This window comes from Malaclemys terrapin, chromosome 8 (assembly GCF_027887155.1).
Source record: "Malaclemys terrapin pileata isolate rMalTer1 chromosome 8, rMalTer1.hap1, whole genome shotgun sequence".
Taxonomy (NCBI): domain Eukaryota; kingdom Metazoa; phylum Chordata; order Testudines; family Emydidae; genus Malaclemys; species Malaclemys terrapin.
Window position 1 is genome coordinate 41297003 of NC_071512.1, and position 20557 is coordinate 41317559.

Genomic DNA, 20557 nt, shown 5'->3' on the forward strand with positions numbered 1-20557 from the left:
GGGTTTTGTCTCTTCAACTCCATAACAGCCAGTTCATGCTTCTGGGCCTCCCTAACTCTCTTGTGGGCAGCTTCCTCTGCCTCCATCCTTGCTGTTTCTGCCCCCATAGCTCTCTTGTGGGCAGCCTCCTCTCTCTCCATCAGTCTTTTATGTTCATTTTCTTTCTCCTTTGCTTCCACTCTAGCCAGCTCTAGTTTAGTTGCTGCTTCACTGGTAGTCATTTTCCTGCTTTCTTGTGCTGGGCTACACCCCCTCTGCAGTTCACTGAAACTGGGATGCACTCAGCTCAGGGGATTCTTAATCAACAGAGACTTTCCCAGAGCCCAGTGTTCAGGCTTTATTTTGCTTCCTTTTCTGTCCCTACTTCCCTTGCCTGAAATAAGCAAACCAGTAACCACTTTGTCTGTTCTCCAGCCACCACGCTTAAAACTCACTTAAAATCACTACCAGTATCTCAAAGCAATCAGCTGTGCACAGATCCTGCTGACTACACCACTGTGACAGGTTGGATCATAGAAACCCCCTGATGTGCCAAGACTACTTCTGCCCTGCTTTCCCTGCCAGTTTGGGACCCCAGCATCCTGTTATGCTGAGCCAGACACGCTCGTTTGCTCCAACAAATTACTTGCCCTAAAGCTGTAGACTTAACTGAAGGCAGCTTACAGAAGTGTTCTTGTCTCTAACACTCAGATGCATCACTCCCAATGGGGTCTAAACCCAAATAAATCCATTTTACCCTGTATAAAGCTTATACAGGGTAAACTCCTAAATTGTTTGCCCTCTATAACACAGAGAGAGATGCACAGCTGTTTTCCCTCCCACCCACGGTATCAATACATATTGAGTTAATTAATAAGTAAAAAGTGATTTTATTAAATACAGAAAGTAGGATTTAAGTGGTTCCAAGTAGTAATAGAACAAAGTGAACTACCAAGTAAAATAAAATAGAACACACACAAGTCTGTCTAATACAGTAAGGAACTGAGTACAGATAAGATCCTCACTGGTTCCAGAATGCTCCCTTTTACAGACTAATCTCCTTTTAGTCTGGGTCCAGCAATCACTCCCACCCCCTTGCAGTCACTGTCCTTTGTTCCAGTTTCTTTCAGGTATCTTTGGGGGGTGGAGAGGCCCTCTCTTTAGCCAGCTGAAGACAAAACGGAGGTGTTTCCCACAGTCTTAAATAGACTTTCTCTTGTGGGTGGAGACCCCCTCCTCTCTCCTATGCAAAGTCCAGCTTCAAATGGAGTTTTGGAGTCACCTGGGTAAATCACATGTCCATGCACGACTGAGTTCCTTACCAGCCAACCACATTCCCGGGAAAGCCCAGATGTGGATTGGTGTCTCCAAGTTCATTGTTGGCTTAAGTGTTTCTTGACTGGGCACTTACTGAAAATAGTCTTTTCTCAGGAAGCTGACCAACTGCTTCACTACAGCCTAATTAGAATCAAACAAGTATGCAGCCAATATTCATAACTTTGAATACAAAAATGATACATGCCTACAAATGGGATTAATAGATTCCGTAGATCATAACCTTTATAGAGATCTGTTACATGGTATATGTAGCATACAACACATTCTAGTTATATAACATATTTCCATAAAGCCTTATGGGGGGCACCGATCGTCTCAGCCCTTCTTATAGCACCACTGCCTGAGCCATCTGTTGATCATCATAATCTTGTCTTGCCTTTGTCCTCTAGGGACAGGTAGAATCCCACTGAAGATCACCTAAGCCTCCATTTCTTTATGCGTCTTCCCCAGCCTTCCTTGTTGCACACTGCGCCCTACCAGCCTCTGCAAACTGAAGGGGAAACCCCCCACAAAACCCACACAACACACAGAACCCCCTGTGAAAGGTCAGGAGTAGAAAGGGGCATGAAAGGGCCCTAGGTTCTGCCCAGCTATTTTGTGGCACTGCTACAGACCATGTGGGCCATATCAATTAGTCAGCGCAGCCCTCAGGGTGGCTGCAATCTGCACCATGGGTTTGGAAGCTCCAGGATGTGGGAGGAGCACATACCACCATCTCAGTCCTTGCACTGGGCTCTGCCCTGTCAGGGATGACTGACCCTCAGTGTCAGACTCACTCCACCATTTTAATGCTGATAAACAGATTGAGGGTGTTGCTGCTATTTATATCTGAGGAACAGCTCTCCTTGGAGCAGCTCCTATGCTACAAGGTGCATCCAGGTCCAGCTATTCCCTGCACCCTCACAACACCCTGGTTCCCAGCAGCAATCCGTGTCAGGACCAGGCACAGTCCCAGACTGCAGCTGGGCAGATGAGCAGGGGGAGAGGGCAATGGATGCACCCAGTTTCTGCAGGCAATTTTCTGCTCTGTGCCATGTATTTCCTGAACAGATTTACCACACACCTGCTGGTTTGGATTTTCCTTTTTGTCAGTGTGTGTGGGGAAAAAGACACCTCTATCTCCCAATACAAACCCCAGCTGGCTCTCAAGGAGACTGTTTGGTTATATTTGTATGCATCTCCAGGAGGAGAGTCATATGGTTAGTGGCTAATGCCTTGTCAGGACTTCTAGGTTCTGTTCCTGTCTCTGTCACTGACTTGCAGTGTGCCCTTGGACAGATCACTTCATTGTTCTATGCTCGATTTCCCCTCTGTAAAAGGGGGTGATAAGGCTTGTGAAGTGTTCTCAGCTTTCCTACATTTTCATTGATGATGTGCTGTCATAATTTCAGTCTGTGGTTTTCTCTCCCTCTAGGACCTCGCCAGATGAGGCTTTGCAGTGGCGTGAGTCCCTGGAGAAACTCCTGCAAAATGCTTGTAAGTTCCCTGTGTCCCTGCAGTGAGAACGGAGATACCCTGAGTGTGAAATGTTCTCACTGGCATAAAGCAGTGACCCCTCCCTCGTGATTCCCTTTAACACCAGCCTGTTGGGGGCTTGATAGCTCCGGGGTAGGGTACAGGAGAGGACCCTGCCAATGCTTAGGGCTAGCATTTCTGCTGATGCCAAAAGGGAGTGGGACTGTCAACAAGCTGGGAAAGGTCCCCATTCCTCCCTGAATGCCCTGCTCTCAGCCTTGCATGAGCTTTCAGCCAGGGAATAGAGACAACTTAGCAGCAGCTATGTAAAGCTGGACAAACTCCCCAAAGTGGATTGCTTCTGTAACTTTGTGCTGTGTGTGTGATGGGTGTGAGAGGAGGTATTCTGTTGCCAGAGAAGTGTGCTGTGGCACAGCAGAGCTGGGACTAATGTGTGGGGAAGCAAATGGGCCTTGACACGGACGTTTAATTACAGGTGGCTATTCATGCAGTGATGTCAGCATGTTCAGTACTCCGTGCAGTTCTGGTGGGGCTCACTGAACCCCCCTGCAGTGATGTAAGTGGTGAGGGATCTGGGGATACAAACAGAGTCTGATGGCTCTTATGACCTGCTACTAGAGCAGCAGCAGTAGGGATGGGGAACCTTGGATTTCCCTTTTCCCCCATCTCCAGGCTCACCCACATGGGGTTTCATAGTTCAGAGTCTCAGCGAGTTCTCTTGCCCTGAAGTTGTGCTGGGTTGTCCATGGACAACTCTCCCCATGCCCAGATATCTTGTCCCCAGCAGGCCCCCTTGACCAGGCCTGGCAATTCTTTCCTTGCCCTTTTCTTTGCTGAACAAGGAGCCCATTTCCCTCCCACTCCTCAGTGTCAGATGCAGCCCCAGCACACACCCCTGCTCCCTGCCCGAAAAGGTAACATCACTGGCTCCTTCCCACAGATCCCATCACCCTGAGCAGTCTGGATCCTCTGCCTCTGGGGCAGCAGCTCCTTGGTCTTGTTTGAGCCAATCCCCTTCCCCTCCTGCTTCCCCTCGCGTTCTACTCCCAGGTACAGCTAAGAATAGTGAGCAGAGGCCTCTGTCATACCCCTCTGCTGAGTGAAAGGGGCACTGTGACTGTCCCTCATATCTCCGCGAGAGTGCAGTGTGCTGTGCTCTGCAATCCCACCTCACCTCTGCTGGGCACAGGTGAGTTAGTGATTGGATGAGGTAGGTGCATTCTTCCTGATGGTTACTGAGTCAGACATTCCTGGATTCCACAACCAGAAGGGATCACAGTGGTCACTGCCTCTGAACCCCTGGTTACAGCATGTTGTGGCATTGTTTGGACTGGACAACATTATTTTCATGAACAGTTTCTGCTTTCTGCATGAAATTTTAACTTTTTGTCAAAAGAGAAAATGTGGAGGTTTGGGCCAAAATATTTCAATTTTCAGTGTTCAATGAAAATGGGGCGGGGGGGGGGGAATTCAGCAATTTTTTGTCAGCATTTTCCCTTAGGAAGATGGAATTCCAACCATCTGTAAATGACAGCTGAATAGCTGCTCTTTGGAAAAATTGCCTTCTTTAGTAATAAATGGAATGCATTTCTAGAAGCTCATAAGTTCTCAGCCCTCTTGGCTATGCACCATGCAATTCTGCTCTTTCCTGTGTCCGTTTGTTCCAGCACCCCCATTCTGTCAGTGCATTCTCTGTGTTTGTTACCTGGGGAGAACAAGTCTGGGACTGGTCACCTAGCAGTCTCTGTGGTAAAGTCTGATGCCCAGATTCAGTGCCATTAACCTCCTGGCTTGTTTCTTTAATTCCCTGGCAGCCGACTGAACTAAATGCCTCTCTCACAAGCTCACTACTTCTGAGAGACTTAAAGGATTTTTTAAGGCTTTAGGCTACTGATTTTAATATATATTTGAAGACCACCTAATCAAAGACTCAAAGTAATAACAAACAATTTTTTTAATTCATCAGAAGCAGGAAGCCTGCTAAACAACCAGTGGGGTCACTGGATGATTGAGATGCTAAAGGAGCACTCAAGGATGATAAGGCCATTGTGGAGAAACTAAATGAATTCTTTGCATCGATCATCACAGCTGAGGAAGTGAGGGAGATTCCGAAACCTGAGCCATTCTTCTTAGGTGACAAATCTGAAGAACTATCCCAGATTGAGGTATAATTAGAGAAGGTTTTGGAACAAATTGATAAACTAAACAGTAATAAGTCACTAGGACCAGCTGGCATTCACCAAGAGTTCTGAAGGAATTCAAATATGAAATTGCAGAACTACTAACTGTGGTATGTGCCCTATCATTTAAATCCACTTCTGTACCAGATGACTGGAGGATAGCTAATGTGACACAAATTTTTTAAAAAGGCTCCAGAGGTGATGCTAGCAATTACAGGCTGGTAAACCTAACTTCAGTACCTGTCAGACTGGTTGAAACTATACTAAAGAACAGAATTATAAGACCCATAGATCAACATAATTTGTTGGAAAAGAGTTACATGGTTTTTGTAAAGGGAAATCATGCCTCACCAATCTACTAGATTTACTAATACTTCTTTAGGGGGGTCAACAAGCATGTGGACAAGGATAATCCAGTGGATATAGCGTATTTAGATTTTCAGAAAGCCTTTGACAAGGTCCCTCACCAAAGCAAAGTAAGCTGTCATGGGATAAGAGGGAAAGTCCTCTCATGGATCAGTAACTGGTTAAAAGATAGGAAACAAAAGGTAGGAATAAATGGTCAGTTTTCAGAATGAAGAGAGGTAAATAGTGGTGTCCCCCAGGGATCTGTACTGGGACCAGTACTGTTCAACATATTCATACATGATCTGGAAAGAGGGTTAAACAGTGAGGTAGTAAAATTTGTAGATACAGAATTACTCAAGATAGTTAAGTCCAAAACAGACTGCAAAGAGTTACAAAGGGATCTCACAAATCTGGGTGACAGAATGGTAGACAGAATGGTCTCCCCCAGGCCCAAATAAATCTGTTAGTCTTTAAGGTGCCACCAGACTCCTTGCTGTTTTTGTAGATACAGACTAACATGGCTACCCCCTGATACTTGACAGAATGGTAGATGAAATTCAGTGTTGATAAATGCAAAGTAATGCACATTGAAAAACATAATTAAAACTATACATATAAAAGGATGAAGTCTAAATTAGTTGTTACCACTCAAGAAAGAGATCTTGGAATAATCCTAAATAGTTCTCTGAAAATATCTGCTCAATGTGCAGTGGCAGCAAAAAAGCTAACCAAATGTTGGGAATCATTAGGAAGGGGATAGATAATAAGTCAGAAAATATCATATTGCCTCTATATAAACCATGGTATGTCCACATCTTGAATACTGCATGCAGATATGGTCGCCCCATCTCAAAAAAGATATATTGGAATGGGAAAAGATACAAAAAAGGTAACAAAAATGTTTAGGGGTATGGAACAGCTTCCGCATGAGGAGAGAATAAGACTGGGACTTTTCAGCTTGGAAAAGAGATGATTAAGGGAGGATATGATAGAGGTCTATAAAATCATGACCAGTGAGGAGAAAGTAAATAAGGAAGTGTTATTTACTCCTTCTCATAACACAAAAACTAGGGCTCACCCAGTGAAATTAATAGGCAGCAGGTTTAAAACAAACTAAAGGAAGTATTTCTTCACACAATGCAGTTAACCTGGGGGACTCTTTGCCAGAGGATGTTATGAAAGCCAAGACTATAATAGGGTTCAAAAGAGAACTAGATATGTTCATGGAGGATAGGTCCATCGATGGCTATTAGCCAGGATGGGCAGGGATGATGTCCCTAACCTATGTTTGCCAGAAGCTGAGAATGGGCAAGATGGGTAATGGCAAGATTACCTGTTCTGTTCATTTCCTCTGAAGCATCTGGCATGGCCATTGTTAGAAGACAAGATACTGAGCTAGATGGACCATTAGTGTGATTCAATATGGCCGTTCTTGTGTACTGGTTCTTTACTCTTCCATTCTCCCAGTACCCTGGTCAGTGATGCTGGTTTAGATGACAGGCTTTCTATACAAGCTTGTGGAATGCAATAGAAATTCATTAGTGGGTGAGCTTCATGGCCCTGTCTACAGATCCAGAGAAAATGATCCACGCTGGGTGGATCCATTGAAGTCAGTGACAAAGTTCTCCTGGACTATCAGTTCAGCCCAGATATTCCCTTATGCTATTTGTAACAGTTTGTCTACACTTGAAACACTACAGTGGCACATTATATCACTTCAGTGTAGAGACTACCTACGCCAATGGGAGGGGTTCTCCCATTGGCATAGGTAATCCACTGCCCTGAGAGGCAGTAGCTAGAACAATGTAAGAATTCTTCCATCGACCTAGCGCTGTCTACATGGGGACTTAGGGTGTGGACTGTTCACATTCTTGAGCGACATCTTAGGGGCGTGAACAATTGTGGCTGAGGGAGAGTGAGCCGATGGGGTGGGAGAGAGGCAGGGCAATGTCGAGGAAGCATGTGTGGAGCTGGGGGCTCGGAAGAGCTCGCAGTAATCTGCAGAAGGAAAGTGTAGGTGGGTGTCAAGGAGACCTGGGCTCCTTGGGGCCTCCTACTGGCACTTTGGAGACCAGCTTTGGACAAGTTAAGCCGATCTAATTTTCTAGAATAGACTAAATCTCAGCCCATTATCTGGCTGCAGGACAGGAAGCTTTCTGAGTTACTGGTCATTCTGTTGCTTAATGAAGCTCTGCTTCTCTTTCTCCAGGCTTGGTGCTGGAATGGGTGAGTTCAGTAGTCTGGGATTTGGGGTTATGTCAGACACATGTGCCCTGGTTTGTAACACTCATCTCTTGCTGTTTCATTCTTTCTCCAGACAATTCCCAGAGTTCACTTTCTTGGGACTGCTCTCTGGCTAACCCTGCCTTGTGCTCACTAATTAGCATGTGCTTTACTGGTGTCAGGGCAGAGGCTGTCTGGGAGCCAGAAGCCCCTGCTAACTGTTCTCAGGGCTCTGTCAGACTTTGCTGGCTGCTGAGCCCTGCAAAAAGCTCTGAAGGTCTGGGACCTGAGGACACTGAGGGTCTGTCTACACAGCAAAGAAAAACCCATGGCTAACCCAAACCAGCCAACTCTGGGCTGCAGGACTCAGGCTGTGGGGCTATTTCATTGTTATGTAGACTTCCAGGATTGGGCTGGGGCCCTCCCACCTTGCAGGGTCCTAGAGCCCAGGCATCAGCCTGAGCCCAGACACCTACACAGCAATGAAACAGCCCTGCAGCCAGAACCCAAGTCAGCTGTCAGGGGCCAGCCACGGGTGTCTAGTTGCTGTGTAGACAGACCCTCTGTCACTGCACAGCCTCTTTTATTCTTCTTGACTTCACAATGCATTTGCAACTGCTGGAAGCTGCTGACTTTGCAGCCCTCTCGTGAGATGCTTGCCTGTCCTGGCAGGCCTTTCTCCCCAGCCAAGAGGGGAGCTTTGCTGCTGAGATGGCCTGTGGCTCTCAGCACAATACTGCACCTAGGACTCTAACTTGGCCCTGGGGTTCTGCAGGCAGAACCTGTCCAGGGAAGGCAGAGGGGAGCTTTCATCTGGCCACAGCGGCAGTAGCAGAGGTGGCTCTGTACAGATCTAACACTGCTGTTCTGCCATTATTTATGTACCGATTTTGGTGCCTGCTAACAAATCACTTGTACATACCCCCTTCATAGACACACTGACACTCACACACTTGAGCCTCCCCCATCTGTGCTTTCCTTGTTGTTTTGTGCCAGGTGAAGCCCAAATGACTCGGTGCATTCACACTAGCTACCAGAATCCTTGTGTGCTGTGTCTGCCTGGACAGTGGCCCCAGAGAGATCGTGGCTGAGGGGGAGCAAGTGAGTAGGGTGGGAGACAGCAGGGCAAAGCTGAGGAAGCACATGGGGAGCTGGGGGTTTAGAGGCACTCACAGTAATCTGTAGAAGGAGAGCGTAGGTGGGTGTCAAGGAGACCTGGGCTCCTTGGGTCTCCCACAGGCATTCTTCAAGTGCCTGAATAGGGGCTCTGGTTTGGGAAAGATGTAGCCAGTGCCCCCTTGTGGCCTGAAAAGCTTGAACTGTATGAAAGCTGGGAGCCAGGCTGGCAGACCCAGTGCAGGGGGCAGGAATGGAACACAGGGCACATGGGTTGGGGGGAAGCAGGGGAAGGCTGGTTCCCCCAGTCAGTCTTGTCCAGAGCTATGATTTTTACACTGATGTGGGGTATTTTCCATTTTAAATAATTTAATAGCTATGCAGGATTTTCTGTGCAGTAGCTAAATAGAACAATGGCAGCAATAGGGTCAAGAGGGGGCACAAAACAATCAGAGAAAGCACCAGCCCTTGGCCAGGAGGGAGTGACACCTGCCCATTACAGCCCCTTCCTCTGCCACACACAGACATTGCACTTTACTTCCTGCAGCTGCAGCCAGGCTTCCAGAGCTGGTTCCCTGTCAGTCCAGATGACCATGGACCCAGCTCCCTTAGCCTCTAGCTGCAGTGGGTTATTGTGGAATTTTGTCCTCACAGTGACACCCTTACTCTGTCCAGGTTCTGAGGGTGCTGCTAGAGAGTATCACAATGATCCAGACAGCAAATGAACTGGCAAGGAAAGAGTAAAATAACCCCATGTGTGCAGGTAGACTCAACCATGGACCCGGAACACCTGAGCATATTAAAGGAACTGGCACATGAAATTGCAGACCTAATAGTAAGGATTTTAATGACTCTATAAATTGGGGATTGTTCCCTATGACTGGAGAATTGCTACTATAGTATCTATTTTTTAAGAAAGGGAAAAAAGTGATCCGGGAATCTATAGACCTGTTAGTTTGACCTCAGTTGTATGCAAGGTCTTAGAACAAATTTTGAAAGAGAAAATAGTTAAAGAATGGTAATTGGGATAAAATAAAACATGGTTTTACAAAAGGAAGGTTGTGCCAAATCTCTTTCTTTGAGAAGATAACTGATTTTTTTAGACAAAGGAAATGCAGTAGATCTAATCTACCTGGATTTCAGTACAGCATTTGCACATAGGAAATTATTAGTTAAATTGGAGAAGAGGAGATTAATATGAGAATTGAAAGGTGAATAAGGAATTGGTTAAAAGGGAGACTACAATAGGTCATACTGAAAGGTGAACTGTCAGGCTGGAGGGAGGTTACTAGTGGTGTTCCTCAGGGATCAGTCTTGGGATCAATCTTATTTAACATTATTACTTACCTTGGCACAAATGGTGGAAGCGTGCTAATAAAATTTGTGGATGACACAAAGTTGGGAGGTATTGCCAATCTAGAGGAGGACCAGAATATCCTACAAGAAGAACTGGATGACCTTAAAAACTGCAGTAATAGAAATGGGATGAAATTTCATAATGCAAAGTGCAAGGTCATGCATTTAGGGATTAACAATAAGAATTTTTGCTATAAACTGTGGATGTTGGATTGGAAGTGACAGAGGAAGAGAAAGACCTAGGTGTATTAGTTGATCACAGGATGACTATGAGCCGTCATTGTGATGCAGCCATGAAAAAGGCTAATGCAGTCCGAGGATGCAGCAGGTGAGGTATTTCCAGTAGAGATAATTAAGTGTTAGTATCGTTGTACAAGGCACTGGTGAGATCTTATCTGGAATAGTGTGTGCAGTTCTGGTCTCCCATGCTTAAGAAAGATGAATTCAAACTAAAACAGGTGCAAAGAAGAGTTACAAAAATTATCAGATAATTATCAGAGGAATGGAAAACCTAATTTGTGAGAGGAGACTCAAAGAGCTTGGCTTGTTTAGACTAAGCAAGCAAAGGCTGACGAGAGATGTGATTGCTTTCTATAAATACATCAGGGAGGGAGAGGAGTTAAGTTCAGTGTTGACACAAGAATAAAGGGTATAAACTATCCATCAACAAGTTTAGGCATGAAATTAGATGACATTTTCTAGCCATCAGAGGAGTGAAGTTTTGGAACAGCCTCAATATGATGGGGGCTAATTTAGCTACAAGAAGTCAGGAAAAAGATCTTGGAGTCATCGTGGATAGTTCTCTGAAAATGTCCACGCAGTGTGCAGAGGCAGTCAAAAAAGCAAACAGGATGTTAGGAATCATTAAAAAGGGGATAGAGAATAAGACTGAGAATATATTATTGCCCTTATATAAATCGATGGTACGCCCTCATCTCGAATACTGCGTACAGATGTGATCTCCTCATCTCAAAAAAGATATACTGGCACTAGAAAAGGTTCAGAAAAGGGCAACTAAAACGATTAAGGGTTTGGAATGGGTCCCATATGAGGAGAGATTAAAGAGGCTAGGACTCTTCAGCTTGGAAAAGAGGAGACTAAGGGGGATATGATAGAGGTATATAAAATCATGAGTGATGTGGAGAAAGTGGATAAGGAAAAGTTATTTACTTATTCCCATAATATTAGAACTAGTGGTCATCAAATGAAAATAGGCAGCAGGTTTAAAACAAATAAAAGGAAGTTCTTCTTCACGCAGCGCACAGTCAACTTGTGGAACTCCTTACCTGAGGAGGTTGTGAAGGCTAGGACTATAACAGAGTTTAAAAGAGAACTGGATAAATTCATGGTGGTTAAGTCCATTAATGGCTATTAGCCAGGACGGATAAGGAATAGTGTCCCTAACCTCTGTCTGTCAGAGGGTGGAGATGGATGGCAGGAGAGAGATCACTTGATCATTGCCTGTTAGGTTCACTCCCTCTGGGGCACCTGGCATTGGCCACTGTCGGTAGACAGGATACTGGGCTAGATGGACCTTTGGTCTGACTCGGTACGGCCTTTCTTATGTTCTCCCCAGGGGAATGGTGGAGGCAAAAAAACTAAATGGAGTCAAGACTGAGCTTGATAAGTTTATGAAGGGGGTAGTCTGACGAAACTACCTACAACATGTAGCTGATCTGCAGCATGTAGTAGCAAATGTCTCCAATGGCAAGGGACACTAGATGGGGAGTGCTCTAAGTTACTACAGAGAATTCTTTTCCAGGTGTTTGGCTGGTGGGTCTAACTGATTGCCATATTTGGGGTCAGGAAGGAATTTCCCCCTGGGTCAGATTGGCAGAGACCTGGGGGGTTAGCCCCTTCTTCTGCAGCATGGGGCATGAGTCACTTGTAGGTTTAAACTAGTGTAAATGGTGGATTCTTTGTAACTCGGAGCCTTTAAACCATGATTTGAGAACTTCACTAACTCAGCCAGAAGTTAGGTTACAGGAGTGGGTGAGTGAGGTTCTGTATCCTGCGATGTGCTGGAGGTCATACCTGATGATCACGACGGTCCTTTATGGCCTGGAGGACTATGAGTATATGAGCACCACCCAGCTTTGAAAAGGCTTAAAGAGAGAGGGCCGGACAGGAATTGGCTTCTGGGAGAAAAGGTGCATGCACAAGAGCCTGTTGAAAATTTCCAAAGGACTAGTGTATTCACTGAAAAATACCAGTTTGGGTTAAGGAAGGTGAATGGTGTTTGTTTGTTGTGGACAAAAAACAAACAATGCCCAATCCCTCCAAATATTTCATTGCGACATGTTCAAACTATAACACTTCAGTCCCACAGCACTGCCAGCCAGGAGCACGAGGGGACCCCCCACATCCTACAGCACTGCCAGCTAGACACACGAGGGGAACCCCACCCCACAGCATTGCTAGCCAGGCACACGAATGGACCCCCATCCTACGGCACTGTCAGCCAGGGGCACGAGAGGACCCCCATCCTATGGCACTGTCAGCTAGGCGCACAAGTGGACCACCTGTGCCCCACATCACTGCCAGCCAGGCACACGAGGGGAACCCCTACGCCACCCATAGCACTGCCAGACAGGGGCACGAGGGGAACCCCCACTCCCACCCCACAGCACTGCCAGCCAGGCTCATGAGAGGAATTTTTGACCCCTTCCCACATATTCTTATGTTCTTTCCACTCCTGTACCATCTCTCCCGCCCTCTCCCTGTGAATCAAGCACAGACTTGCACACACAAATGCACTCAAATGCATTCTGGCATATCCATTCTGCTCCCTGTAGCTCCCCCCAACCCCCGGACTTGGGACATGCAGGAGGGAACTCCAGGAGAGGCCCAGGTTGTTGGTTTGGGCCCTTGCAGAGACAGGAGCCAGATAGGAAATTCAGATCTGGGTTCAGATGTGCCATTTCCCCAGGGCTCAGGGTGTCCCAGAGCAGGAATGCCAAAGTCAAGCACCTGAACAATGCTGGGCTTGTTTGCTGAGGACCTAAACATGTCCATAACTGAAAAGAGCTTGTGTGTGAGGTGAGAGAAGATTGGGTTTGGATTCTGTGATTGTTCACTGTCAAGGCTGCTTCTCCACTTTGAACTTTAGGGTACAAATGTGGGGGCCTGCATGAAGACTTCTAAGCTTAACTACCAGCTTAGATCTGGTCCGCTGCCACCATTCCCAAGTGGATTCCCTTCCCTGGGAAGCCTTGAGAAACTCTTCACCAATTCCCTGGTGAATACAGATCCAAACCCCTTGGATCTTAAAGCAGGGAGAAATGAACCATCCCCCCTCCTTCCTTTCACCAACTCCTGGTGAATACAGATCCAACCCCCTTGGATCTAAAAACAAGGAAAAATCAATCAGGTTCTTAAAAAGAAGGCTTTTAATTAAAGAAAAAGGTAAAAATCATCTCTGTAAGATCAGTATGCAAAATAACTTTACAGGGTAATCAAACTTAAAGGGCTCAGAGGACCTCCCTCTAGCCTCAGGTTCAAAGTATAGCAAACAAAGATAAACACTCTAGTAAAAGGTACGTTTACAAGTTGAGAAAACAAAGGAAAACTAACACACCTTCCCTTTATAGTTATGACATTCACAATGTACAGAGAGCTTGAACTTGAACATCTCTGGGCTCTGTGGTGCTAATTGCATGAAGGAATCACTGTGATCAGACACAGTCTCACAGGTCAGCACAACATGGTCTTTGCTCTGTGCCGTGTCATAACATGGTGATATGTTATGTTATGATATCTCACATTGTCAATGCAAACACCTTGAACAAAGGTTGGGTCTGACAGAGCTGGATGTGCATGGTCTGGGACATCTCCATTTCCCTTCCACTCCCAAACTGCCCCAGCCATGTCAAATTCATTTCTTCCAGCTGATTGTACTGGAAAGTGTGATGTTGAGAGTTTCCCAATTTTCTCTCTGAGCAGATGGGCTTGCCAGCTTCAGGAGCTTCCTTAGATCTGAGTTCAGTGAGGAGAACATTGAGTTCTGGATTGCCTGTGAAGAATACAAGAAAATCAAGTCCCCCACCAAGATGGCTGAGAAGGCCAAGAAAATTTATGAGGAGTTCATCCAGACGGAGGCACCTAAAGAGGTCAGTCCAGTCAGAGGGCGATTGACGTGGAGAGGGATGGATACATGACACAAGTACTGATAGCACCAAAGCAGGTTGCTCACACTGTGCTCACTTAAAAGTCACAATGGTATCTTGTCTAAACCTGAAGAGCCATAGAAAATGTGCAAAAATTGGAGCAGATTCCAACCACCTGGTCTACAATCCAGAGGCATGGCCAATGGAGCCTGCAGCTCCCAGCATGCAATTCTGCATTGGTGCAGAGAGAAGGGTCACTGCGCCCCATGCCTGATGGCTGTCTTGCTCCATCCACACTGACATCTCACCTGTCTCTCTGACATCTCTCAGGGAAATCTAACACAGCCTAAATAGAGTTCTTCATCTTCCCCCAAGCCCTTCCTTCTCCCCACTGTCACCCCAGACTACATCCCTAGCTTCCCTGCCACTCACATTGGTAATCAGCATGTCACTTTGACCTGGCCCTCACCCAGACCCACCCATCCAAACTGTGTCTAAACCTCACTGCTGTGGCCCCTAGGACACTGGGAAGAACCAGCCTTACCTGCCTATAAAGCTGATCAAAGCTCTCGTCCAAGCCCCTTGCATCTCCTGCCTTGATTATTATGATCTCCTCCTCTTGGACCTCAGGCCTCCAAACTAACACTCATAGCTATTCAAAATGTTGTTGTAGGCCCATCTCCTAACCCACCTACTCCCTCTTTACTTCCCTCCCTTTGTCCTGTCTCCAAGCACAAGGCTTGTCTCCACCTTTCCCCTCCATCTCTTAGCCCCATCCGGGAGATCTCATCATTTCCAGCAGTGCCGGGACAGGTGCAGGAAATCCACTGATCTCCTTCTTGTGGAGAAACCCTATGGCCCAAAGAAAAAGAGTGGGAAAAGGCAGGACAGGCGACCTGGGAAGCTGCAGAGGAGATGTCACAGTTGCCCCTCTGATGTCTTATCTCTATGTATATTCCCACACAAACTATGGCAAGATGATGTTAAAGTTGAGAGTTCCTATTGGTAATTTAAGGGAAACAACATTACAGCAATGTCACAATTATCCCCAAACTAAGTATTAATCCATGGCGAAAAGCTATGGTAATGCATAGTTATGGTTGCTTGGTGATATGTTGTCCCATGGCAGAAAGCTCAGTTGCACAAAACTTAAATGTCTGAAAACCAGGAAATGCACAGTTAAGGAATCCCATGCAGCCTTACCTCTGCCCTCTCTCAGCAATATCCAAATATGACCCATTGACACAGATACCTTTCATCTGCCAATCCCACAGTTGATAAAATGTACGAGTGCTTCATCTCCATTTACAACCCACAGGATTGGTTAGCAGTAGGTTTAGAGACTCTCACCCACAGGATTCCAGCTGACACTCTCGACATACCACCAGGCAACCTTAACCCTGCATCAATGTAGGTTTTTTTCCCCATTTAATTTCCTTTAAAAAACAAACAAACAAAAAAACAGGAAAAGATATGTGGCTGGTAGGAGTTAGTAGTTATTTAGGCAGTTGTACATATCATGTCCCACAGTTAAGATACTGAACCATCCCCCCAATACACATGCATGTGCATGCACACACACCAGTGGGGTCCCACCAGACCTGCTTTGGCACACTTCCCCAGCCATGTCTCTGTACCCAGCCCTCCACACCACAGGCACGGAATGCATCTCCTTGAAGTCCTCACTCCCTGGTATGCAAACGTCTCTATTGCCATTACCACCCCCCACATAATCCAACTCACATTCAGTGCCTGGAGCAAGGGACAGCTATGGTACAGAGCAATGATATTGGGATGCAAGATCATTGGGATGCACTGGCAGAGCTGGGGATGCAGGAGGTTGGGGTGTGTGTGTGGGGGGGGGGGTTAGGATGCACTGGCAGAGCTGTGGAGTGCAGGCAGGTTGTGGTGCAGTGGGATTGGGGTGTAGAGGGGTTAGAATACACTGGCAGGTCTGGGGCAGAAGGGTGGATGGCCTGCAGGAAGGTTAGGATGTACTGGAAAAGTTGGGGATGCAGAGGTTTTGGGGTGCATTGGAAGAGCCGGGGCACATGGGACTTGGGGTGCACTGGCAGAGCTGCAGAATTGGAATCTATGGGATTTGGGGTGCACCAGCACAGCGGGGAGGTGCAGATGTAGTGGAGTGGACTGACAGAGCTTGGAGTGCAGGGAGTTGGGGTGCACTGACAGAGCTTGGGGTGCAGGGAGTTGGGGTGTGCTGACAGCTGGGGGGCTGCCAGGCCTCCTTCACTTGAGCCCCCAAGCTCTGTCCCCTATCATACCCTACCATCCATCCCCATTTATTCCATTCTCCTCACTGCAGCCCCAAATCCTTTCCCCATTATTTTCCCCACTCCTCCAACCCCCAATAACCCTCCCCTCCCAGGAAGCAGTCACATGTCTATTCTCTCCCCCCCAATAAAACTGCCACCCATGACTCACAAATTGTAACAACCACCAGCCATTTAGTCCAAAACTCCTTTGGTCATAGTTGGGGGTTGTGATTCACTCAGCCTTAGTTATGTTAATGAAAGGGGGAGTTCACAGCCATCGATAACAATGAGGCTTGTGATTCATCCAGTCATTAGTACCTCACAGCTTATTAATACAAGGCTGTAGAAGAAAACTGTTTTGGGGACATCTGTAATGGGGGAACCCCTAATTCAAATGATCCCAACTTTGGAGCACTAATGCTCCCCTGTACCTTGTTACTGGCACATGTGCCATGTAAAAATGTGTTCAGAGTTTGGGTCCCCCGAGGTTGAGATCATGTTGAGCCACCTCACATCAATAGTTGGCTCTCTAGCTCTGGGCAAAACCAAAACCCACCTAGAAACTTTTTAAAATTATTTTTCTAAGGCGCTTATATCTCCAGATCTCTTAGCTACAATGGCTCCAAACTTGGGTCATTAACCCTTCCCCCAGAGGCAAATTGCAAAAGAATCCAGCTACAGCTAAACATGTAGATTTTAGAGCGGTCAGACTTTAAACAGATGTCATGATGGAACCTCAACTATAGTGCCCCCCATGCCACTATAACAAAACCAGGAGAATCAGAGTTAAGGGAAATCTAAACACATTAAGGGAAGAATTACACAGCTCTTATCTAGCACGCTCTGTTAGAGGGCTTTCCCTTCTCCCTCCTACTTTCCTGGTTCTTGTCACGCAGACAGCAAGCAGCAAAAGACCAGAAGTCCGAAGTGCAGCCAATGTGATGTTTATTGGGGTTAGTTTCCAAGCAAGCATATTCCAAAGCCCTTCACATCAATCAAGCTTATCTCTGATAGAGTCTGTTCCCCAGTGTTCCATTCCAAGCTCTGATGCTACAGAGCCTTGCCGGTGTGCCTGTTCCCCATTCCCGTTCCCCTTAGCAAGCATGATTCTAATTTCCCTTCTACTTCCTGTTTGACCCCAGTTTATATAGTAATATTCTCAGCTATACCTTAACCAATCATTTTACTGAAATGTAACTAACCAATCCTAACGTATTGTAACATAATACTCTAACCAATTATATCCCACTACCCTAATTAACTTACACCTAGTAAAATTAATTATACAGCAGACAGAAACTATTAGAGAACCAGACAGATTAACAATAGAAAAGTGGGGGCCCCAAAGATAAAACGATGCAGAAATGAGGGTTTCACAAGCACAATTATTGATAAGTGATTTCTTGCCAGACCGGATGCTATCAAACTAAGTTTTCTTTAACCATCTTAAGATCTGTTTCTTTATCTGGTGGTGATGGGCACTCTGAGGACAGGATTGTCTTCCTTAACAGCCCAATATCACCTTATTTCAATGTGATTGGTTTGGGATGTGAAGATGTGACTGTATGCTTCCCAGTTTATGGCTGCCCCTGCTGCTTAGCCAAAGGCCTTAGCCTAAGAACAAGGCCTCAGACTATCATAGTGAGAGAAGGCCCATACATAGGCAGACTGATTTTGATTCTTTGTTTTTATACCCTTGTAACTAGCTAAGTGATAAAAATACACCTGAGTTCTTAAAGTATAGGCCTTTACAGGCAGGCCTGAATATCTATATTTTAACACTCTCCATCCCACAGTGCTTTACAAAGCAGGTCAGTAACATTAACCCCATTTTACAGATGGGAAAATGGAGACAGAGAGGGGCAGTAACTTGCCTCAGCAGGTCTAGAACTAGAACCAAAGTATCTTGAGTCATAGTCCAGTGCATTAGCCACCCAGCCACAGTATTGGCCTCTAGGCAGCTTACCAGCTTTAACTCTTCCTTGCAGCAATTCCATGAAATGATGGTAGAACCAGGCTGAAGGCATTTTAGATAATGATTTTTAATGTAGGTTTTGTCCAGGAATTTCCTTAGCTTTGAAAAATTATTTACAATTGCATACACAGATTTTAAAGGAGAACCCCAAATGAGAATACTGGAACAATGCAGTATTGGTAAGGAGATGATGATATTCAGCGTTGACATTAAACCATTTTTCTGTAGTTTAACTTCTAAGGGCAGATTCCCCGGGACACCAAATCAACACAGAGAAGTCAGAGCACACTAGCCAGTTACATAGGAAGTACAGCTGCTTTGTATCACCAGAGTAGGGAAAAGCAGCTGAAGTGCACTGCTGAATGTGCCCCCTAACTTGCAGGTTTAGAGAGCTGTGTCAGTGCGATGGTGCTCTGTGCAGGGGGAGATGGGGAGAGCCCTGCCCTAGTGTTTCTGTGCTGTAAGGCTCCCCTGTGCTCTTGCCTTTCCAGCACTGGTGCCCAAGCTAGCATTCTTGGAACACTTGAAGAGCATGGGTCCAGTTTCCCTCAGACCACTGGGTCATTGTAGCGAATAGGATTGTTACATGCAGATTAGCTGTAGAGGTAAAGTGGTGACTGATAAAGTTACCTCTAATAGCACAATAAGAGTACCAGTTGTAAGAGTTGCCTTTGTCTAATCATAATCATAAGGATGTTGTATATAATTATTATTAACTAAATCTGATTACAAACAGATTTCTCCAGATGCAGCCTGTGCACAAGATTTCAATCAATTTATCAATATGGAAAGTTTAACATGTCTGTATTATTCCATTATTAACAACATTCTGGACAAAGAAAAGACCAACAAAATGGTACATTTCTTCAAGGACCCAGTATATATTTATTTTAAATCATAAACTGATGAAAGGGTTTTTGTGTGAATTCCCAGAACATTCCTTCACTCCCAGAGAGTCAGTGCTGCAATTCTGGGGAGGGTACATGCTATTTTTTATACAGAACTAAGAGGCTGAATCCCTTCTTTAGGTACAGAACAAAGCTCCACCTGAACTATGGAGTCAGGACTAGCACCTCCCAGCACCAATGAACCTGGCTTTGATAATTTACCTTGCTGTTTGTGCATCTGTATCTGGATCACGCAATGTGGTTCCAACTCTCTTGCTTAGGGGACCGAGTCCTTGTCCTGTTCACTTCCTATTGTGTCCCCATCACAGGTGAATATCGACCACTGCACCAAAGCTGTGACCATGAAGAATTTGGTGGAGCCATCAGTGAGCAGCTTCAATGAGGCTCAGAAGCGGATCTTTGCCCTGATGGAGAAGGACTCCTTGCCCAGATTTGTGCGGTCAGAGTTTTATCAAGAGTTAATCAAGTAGCAATGTAGCAAGCCTGTGCACTGCATCCCCTGCTAGGCACTCACTGTGAGCCATGCCTCTTTCCAAATCCCACCTTTAGTCTATAGCTGCTTTGCCTTAAAGATACCAAACTGAGAAAGCACTCAACTGCATTGCTAAACTCCTTCCACATTGTTTTGGACTTTCTCCTATGTGCCACATGTCTCCTTTTCTACAGTCTCTTTCCCTGCTCTCTTCCCAAGATCCCTGTTATGAAAAAGCCCTAGTGATTTTACCCATTGGTCTTAGACTGCATTACTGAGAGTCATCTTGGCAGCTAGTTGACAGCAAGCTTCACCAGAGTAGTTCCATGGAGATGCAAAGGAGGCTTGCAGGAGCCTTGGCACTCATCTGGTACGCAGGGCTGTGGCCTGTAAAGCTTATAGGTCCTAGGTCTTGTCCACACTACAGAGTTTTGTCAACAAAAGTTATGCTGTCATACAGCAACTGCTTTAATTAAAATGCTGTTGCATGTCCAGACTATGCCCTTGTGTTGGCAGAGCGCATCCACACTACCAGCTCTTGCATCAACACACAGAACAGTGCACTGTGGGTAGCTATCCCTCTGTGCAACTGGCCGGAGGGTGCTTTGGGATGGGTTTGCAATGCCTCATGGGGCAGGCACAGCATTACATGATGTAAGTTTCTCGTTCCATGGGCACCCTACTAGATTGCCACCTGCTTTTCAACTAAAGTGTGGGGGGATGGGAGAGTGTGTGACAGGGTGTGTGTGTGTGTGGGGGGGGGGGGGGAGAGTGTATGAGAGAGTGTGGGGGGGGGAGTGTGTGTGT

At 46.0% G+C, this 20557-nt stretch overlaps 1 protein-coding gene across 1 annotated transcript in view; it reads left to right on the forward strand.

Annotated features, from left to right (window-relative positions):
* Positions 1-20482, forward strand: part of RGS5 (regulator of G protein signaling 5) — a 101407-nt gene extending 80925 nt beyond the window's left edge. The window contains exons 3-5 of the mRNA XM_054037082.1: positions 2732-2793; positions 13959-14125; positions 19587-20482. Coding sequence (XP_053893057.1) covers positions 2732-2793; positions 13959-14125; positions 19587-19748 — 391 coding nt within the window. The 3' untranslated portion in view covers positions 19749-20482. The remainder of the gene's footprint in view (positions 1-2731; positions 2794-13958; positions 14126-19586) is intronic.
* Positions 20483-20557: the final 75 nt, after the last annotated feature.